The sequence below is a fragment of the Neolamprologus multifasciatus genome, chromosome 22, assembly GCF_963576455.1.
Source record: "Neolamprologus multifasciatus chromosome 22, fNeoMul1.2, whole genome shotgun sequence".
NCBI classification, from domain to species: Eukaryota; Metazoa; Chordata; class Actinopteri; order Cichliformes; family Cichlidae; genus Neolamprologus; species Neolamprologus multifasciatus.
In genome coordinates, this window is record NC_140459.1 from 8,748,876 (window position 1) to 8,755,893 (window position 7,018).

Below are 7,018 nucleotides of genomic sequence, written 5' to 3' on the forward strand. Positions count from 1 at the left end.
TGAGCTATTAAAAAGAGTTTATTGGTTTGTAACATAAATTATTCATGTCTTTGTACAATTTGAACACACATACTGTACACTTACACATTTTGGTTTTAGACATTTCTTTGCTTGCAGTTGGTGCACATAGTTTCCGCACATTCAGTGAAAACGCTTCGCACAAAGACACTGCCTTTAAGTCCCCTCTATACAAAAACAGACTACGCAACAGGTAGACAACACACACACACACACACACACTGGATAATCCATTCAAAACACACAGGAAGCCACAGATTACAGAGAAACTTAAGGTCTGTGGCAGCTCAGGTGAGACTATATTTAACCTTCACCTTTGATCTTTGAGAGCAGAATGGTTATCTACAATGTGATTTAAATGATGCATTATTGCATTTTCAGTGGCTGTAGCTCAGGCGGTAGAGCAGGTCCCCTACTCACCAGAAGGTTGGTGGTTCAATCCCAGTTCCTCCAGTCTACATGCCACATATCCTTGGGCAAGATATTAACCCTATGTTGCCCTCCGATGCATCCATCGGAGTGTGAATGCGAAGTGATTGGGTGAATGCACGAGTTGTATAAAGCGCTTTGGGTGCTCAGTGAGAGTAGAAAAGCGCTATACAAGAACCAGTCCATTTACCGTTATCACTTACGCGCATATCTCTCTGGTATAGACTGTACAGTATGTACATCCCATTAGGCAGACAGAGTTAAATTGTAAACTAATCATCTAAATCTGGGCAAAATAACAATTATCACTGGATCTTCCAGCAATATCTAGAAGCTTCTGTCCAACAGCTTTTGACTGATCCTGGTAAATATTCACCAGGCAGCCATCTCTGAAAATTAAGCCAATAGAAAGTGCCAAAAACATAGTTCCTAAATTCGTGGGTGTATCAAACAGCATCATATAATTTCATGGTGCTTTAATCTTTGTTCACCAGTAACAATCGAAACACACACTGATAGAAAGAGGAGATTTGTGAGTTTCACACAGTTGCCAGTAGACATAATAACAACAGCAGTGGCTGCAGTGACATCCTCACAAACGTACGGAACAAGTTTGACTATCAGGACACTTTGAGCACTTGTGAACATTGTAAGTTTGGTATGTAAAACTTTATATTCAACCATGCAAGTTTCTATATCCATTACTTAAAAAAATATATTGCCTTTTGAAATTGAATGATTCTGTTAGATACACCCTGTATCATTGATGCTAAATCCAGAAGTGATTCAGTCCCCATAAACTCCCATGTTCAAAATGTTCAGTGGTAGTAAAGAAAATAAAAGGTTAAAAAGTGGTATAAAATATAGCTCTGATGTCGATAATGTAATGAGAATGTTATTTTATAACACAGCACATTTAACTTGAATTAAAGCACTTTTAATTATGCAAATAACCAGTCAGAGAAACCAATGCTGCTGTTGTGTTGAGTGAAGTTTTAGTATTATATTTGTATTTTGGTTAATTAGTACCAATTAGCAGTGTTGGGAAGGTTACTTTTAAAATGTATTCCATTACAGAATACAGAATATATGCCCCAAAATGTATTCTGTAACGTATTCCGTTACGTTACTCAATGAGAGTAACTTATTCTGAATACTTTGGATTACTTAATATATTATCATGCTGTTTACAACTATGTGAATGTACTATTGCTGTGATTTATTACTGTTACTGAAGGTCCGCGGCTCCGAACCGTAGTAAAGGGACCTCTGACTAATACGTCGGGTTCCGTGTTGGGCTCGTAGCCGAAAAATAGCTTTACTTTGTTGTCTGGGTCAACTTTGCTTGCGAGAGACAGAGAGAGGCGTTGAAAGGCTGCTCCAACAGAACTTATTGTTTTTGGAGGAAAACACGAACACGGTGTACAGTGGAGTCTTAATAGCTTACTTACAACTGGGCTTGTCAGGCTCTCTTCTTGGCTGCAGTGGTTATTATTATATTTACATGCTTCCAGCTCCCGTTTTTGCTTGATGACAACTTGTACTTTTCCTTTTTCTCCCTCCCTCGCTCACAGACACATAACGGGTATGGCAGTCCATTCTCCCTGCAGCACGGACTACACTGCCTATGATGCTACATTCTTTAGAGCTATGCCTGTAGCATTCTGCCTATTAGCTTAGCACAACAACAACAAAAAGGCCTCTCTCACCCAGGAAACACACAGAGAGAGAGACAGCGTTACCCTGTAACCATGGCAACCGTAACGCTGCCGCCTGGAACTACAGAACGTAGCTGTCAAACAAAACCCAAACAGTCCTGACCCGCCACAATATGAAACAGGGAAGTACCGCTGTGTAATCCATTTATTTCAACAAAGTAACTGTATTCTAAATACCACCTTTTTAAACGGTAATTGTAACGGAATACAGTTACTCATATTTTGTATTTTAAATACATAACGGCGGTACATGTATTCCGTTAATCCCCAACGCTGCCAATTAGCAATAATTATTCTCTGCGCAAATCACCAGTGCATTGATGCTGATCTTGCTAGCATTACCTGATAACTTCACTCTTCACCATCCTGTACAAACGTATACTCACTTCTGGCATCATAAACACTGACAGTCACGATACTTACAACAAGTCTTCAAAATGAGATTTCACAAATCAGTGGGTGACATTTAGTCATGTTCATATTCTATATACAGACTATATATATTACACAGATTTTTTTCCACCTCTTGTAATCTGTTTGAGCAGGAAATGGGATAATATTTCCTGACATTTAAAATGATTACTTCTTGTGTATACATGAGATATGCAAATGTGCCACATTGAGGAATGAAGGCCCAAATCAAACATGCTCTTTAAAGTCTTTCAAAATACAAATATCAGTCGATATATGAAACTCTGGATTTGGTTAAACTTTCATATCAGTAGTTTCAGCCTTTAAAAAAATCCATTATCCGGCAGGCTGTACTCAGGATGCACCGCCAGTGTCATCAAAGCATTTTACTGATCTGAGAGTCGTGACCTTTATAAGACACGCTGACATTAGTGGAAGGTGCCGTCTCCATTCTGCTGCGGGGGTCTCTGTTTTCGTTCAGAGGACACTCACTGGGCGCCCGGCACCAGAAAACCTGCTTATACGAGTTCCTGAAGTTCTCAGACAGGAAGGCATAGATGATGGGATTAACAGAGGAGTTGCTGTAGGCCAAGCAGTGAGCCACCATCCTGAACACGAAGGAGGCCTGGTTCAGAGGGAAGGAGCCAAACTCCACCCACAGGTGGACGATGTGATGAGGCAGCCAGGACAGACAGAAGACAACAACCACCACGAGGACGGTCTGAGCAGTCTGTGGAAAAGAGATGATCACAGGTCACGTGTCACAAAAAAGTTGGAACATGTGTAAAATGTAAATAAAAGGTGAATATATTTATTAGACATTTAAACCCTATACTTATTTAAAAGTTTACAAGTGCAACCAATCAAATGTGCCATTGCTTTTGAAAAACATCTGTTCATTTTAAACTTGATCCTAACAGAATCCCCTCTTCTTCTAACAACACTCTGTAGAGTTTATATGCTTTACTATATACTGTCAGGTCTTTACTGCAGGCACTTTAAAACCCTAACTCTTATACTCAGAAGCAATTCTGTTGGAATATTCCCAAAACAAGGTTTGGCATTTTTTCGCTGAAATATGGTTTCAGGATGGAAGCTGTTGTCCTAGCGTTGTGTATCATTTATAAGCATATAGTTAGGGCTGGACCAGGTGACCCTGAATCCTCCCTTAGTTATGCTGCAATAGATGTAGGCTGCCGGGGGATTCCCATGATGCATTGAGTTTTTCCTTTCCAGTCACCTTTCTCACTCACTATGTATTAACAGATCTCTCTGTATTGAATCATATCTGTTATTAACCTCTGTCTCTCTTCCACAGCATGTCTTTTATCCTGTCTTCCTTCTCTCACCCCAACCGGTCGCAGCAGATGGCCGCCCCTCCCTGAGCCTGGTTCTGCCGGAGGTTTCTTCCTGTTAAAAGGGAGTTTTTCCTTCCCACTGTCGCCAAAGTGCTTGCTCATAGGGGGTCATATGATTGTTGGGTTTTTCTCTGTATCTATGAAGCGCCTTGAGGCGACTTTTGTTGTGATTTGGCGCTATATAAATAAAATTGAATTGAAAATTGAATCATTTAGCAATAATGGTGCCTTCATAGATGTTATCCGTGCCATGTGAACTATCAGGAATGCTGTCTTTGAACTCTGACAAGCTGTTTGGTCTCTCTCCTCGTGACGTCCAAAAACTATTTTAAATTTTTATTGGTCAAACCACAAGAGAGTTTTCTAGTTTGCCTCACTGCACATTAAAAGCACATGACCCAGAGAGTCTATGGTGGACCAATACTGCCAAAATCAAACATAAATAAACAAATAACTTAATAAAAATATATCTTTAAATGCATCAGACAGCGAAGCATCTTTCACCTGCTCCCCTATTCTGGTCATTACAGCAGATGGATCCACATGTTTGATTCTCTTCCTGATGCAATGCTTGCACGGGTTTGCCCCTTCTCACAGTCTCAAATTAAGGATCTTTTGCATGTTAGGTGAATGTGGTGACCACTATGGAGCCACCCATTAATTGCATGAGATATAATACCAAATTAAACACAGGCACTGACTAATCTATCAGCTGTGAGACATATCGAGACTTCAGACATATATTTCTTTCTTTCTTTTTTCTTTTATATCTTTATTCAATCATTTTTTTAAATGTTACATTTTATTGCTAAATTCTTTGGTAGTTCCAGTCTTCCACACATGTTTGTTTCACCAAAAGTGTTGCTGAGCCAATGCAGTAAATTGAATATTTGTGTCAGTTTTTTACTACAGTGTCATCTAGACTAAAAGATCTAAGACAGCCTATAAAGATTTCTGAATAAATGCAGAAAATTTGCACATTGTTTTATTTAGATTTTATACATTTACTTTTTTGGAAGCAAGGTTGTATAAATTATTGGAAAAGAATTGTTAGTGATAGCTCAGTGCCGAGTTTTGAGCTAAATGCAATAAAATGACACTTCACAGCATCACCAGAACCCCACTGGGCAATTTAGTCTAGATTTTTATGCTGACACATAAGTGCTGTAAATGGAGTTCAAGAGTGCAGGCATTTTTATCTGTACCTAATGAGCACATTAACCTCTCAGCCAGCGAACTGTTCAATCACGACTCGTAATTTAGTGAGAAATCAAAAGCAAAAGAAAATTGCTTCCACCAACCTTCTTTTTGGAGAGCTCGGATTTTTTTGAGACATTCTTGAGCTTTTTGTGCAGATGATTTAAAACCTGAAAACACAAAACGCACATGTGAATGTTTTCAAGGAGCTGCCAAATTATTTCACGTTTATTTATTTTCAGAAAGACATCTGGGCAGATGTTGAAGGACCACTTAAACCTTTTTTACAAACCAATCCATTGTTGTTAAAATAAGTATTTTTTTACACTATAAAAGAGAGAAATGCGATCTGAATAAGAAGTTAACGCATTAATTTCTTCAACACTTTGAAAATTCGTTATTACACTGTATATTCATGGTCACATGTTGACTCTGGTTCGTGCGCGCTCACCTTTGCATAGCAGACAGATATCAAAGTGAGAGGCAGAAGGTATCCAACCACAAAGGTGCACATCACGTAGACTTTCCTCTGGTGTTCCGGCCAGACCTCCCAGCAGAAGGTGTTGTTGTTCTCCCTCTCCACGATGCTCTGGTAGTGCGCAACGGGAGCTGCCATGACCACGGACAGTGTCCAGATCAGCACCACTCCGAGCATGGCATGCCTCTCCACCCGGATCGAGGAGGATTTTCTAGCGTGGACGATGGCCACGTAACGGTCCACGGACATTGCTGACAGAGTGAAAATACTGACCAGCATAGACACGGTGAAGAAATAGTGGATAAACTTGCAAATGAACGCTCCGAGCACCCACGTAGGCAGCATGTAGATGGTGGACTGGAAAGGTACGCAGAAGAGCAGGTAGGACAGGTCAGCCACGCTCAGGTTGAGGATGAATATGTTGGTTGTGCTCCTCGGTTGTCCGGGTTTACTGCGCGCCAGCACGGTTATGACCAGTGTGTTCCCAAGCACACCAAGAATGAAAATGAGTCCAAATATTAGAAGAGAAATGAAGTTATCTACTCCCATTTCCAGGATGATTTTAGCTGGCAGCCTCATGGTGTTGGTGGCGAAAGGCTGACTTTGGTTTTCCACCTGTAGATCCATGATTTTCCGCCAGTGAAGAAAAGTTACATGTTTTTACGAAGGATGGATAACCTCTATGAGGCTCAAGCTGAAGATAGATTTGCTCTAGAGTAAAGACAGGAAAGAGCTCATGTATTTGCAGGCTGACCCCCTCCCCACCTGCCTGCCTTCCCAAGAAACGTCACCCTACTGTACGCACCAATACCTTTTCACTTTTCAGCGGCATATAGCCAGTGAACCAGAACTAAAAAGAAACCAGGTGCCTGCTTTAAGAATTCACGTTAACAAGCCACATCCGGAAGTATTTAGTACCACTTTATTAAACCAGGAAAATCCAAAAATAACACATGCTGGCACATGGAATATGCTATATGAGAGGAAATAGATCATATACATGCATACATAATTAATTTTTTTGTAAATATGGCATGTATTATCTCCCCCAGAAGCTCACTTCAAGCAAAAATAAATGGATTTAGGTATTTTCAGGGACCGATAGCATGAAAATTTATTATGCTGCTCTGAGACTTTTTAAGTCTTTTCATAGATTCCTTATTCTTTTTTTTTATATACTTTTATGAAGTGTCCATTGACAGAAGAGAACTCATGTTACAATGTAATAGAAACAGTCAAAAGTAAAAAAACAAAGTAAAACAGAGGTTTAATTAAATATTTTTGTCATTATCATTTGTAAAATCTTAATAAAGTATCTGATTTGTAATCCTTGCTTATAAGAAGTTGGTATGACTTCAAAAAGGAGATGAATAGTTTATCTATATTAGCGTGTACTATTTGTAACAGTT

At 39.6% G+C, this 7,018-nt stretch overlaps 1 protein-coding gene across 1 annotated transcript; it reads right to left on the reverse strand.

The window, feature by feature from the left end:
- Window positions 1–1,679: 1,679 nt before the first annotated feature.
- galr1a (galanin receptor 1a) lies at window positions 1,680–6,638 on the reverse strand. The gene is made up of 3 exons (XM_085148991.1): window positions 5,583–6,638; window positions 5,236–5,301; window positions 1,680–3,306 (listed from the first exon to the last, which is right to left on the reverse strand). The coding sequence occupies exons 1-3, from the start codon at window positions 6,234–6,236 to the stop codon at window positions 2,953–2,955; spliced, it is 1,074 nt and encodes a 357-aa protein (XP_085005117.1). The 5' UTR covers window positions 6,237–6,638; the 3' UTR covers window positions 1,680–2,952.
- Window positions 6,639–7,018: the final 380 nt, after the last annotated feature.

What these genes read in the sequence shown, in the direction of transcription:
- galr1a (XM_085148991.1), bottom strand. Translation starts at nt 6,236, where the DNA reads ATGGATCTACAGGTGGAAAACCAAAGTCAGCCTTTCGCCACCAACACC. An exon ending in TATCTGTCTGCTATGCAAAG is followed by an intron (nt 5,302 to 5,582) that starts GTGAGCGCGCAC and finishes TTGTGTTTTCAG; the next exon opens with GTTTTAAATCATCTGCACAA. An exon ending in CCGAGCTCTCCAAAAAGAAG is followed by an intron (nt 3,307 to 5,235) that starts GTTGGTGGAAGC and finishes TCTTTTCCACAG; the next exon opens with ACTGCTCAGACCGTCCTCGT.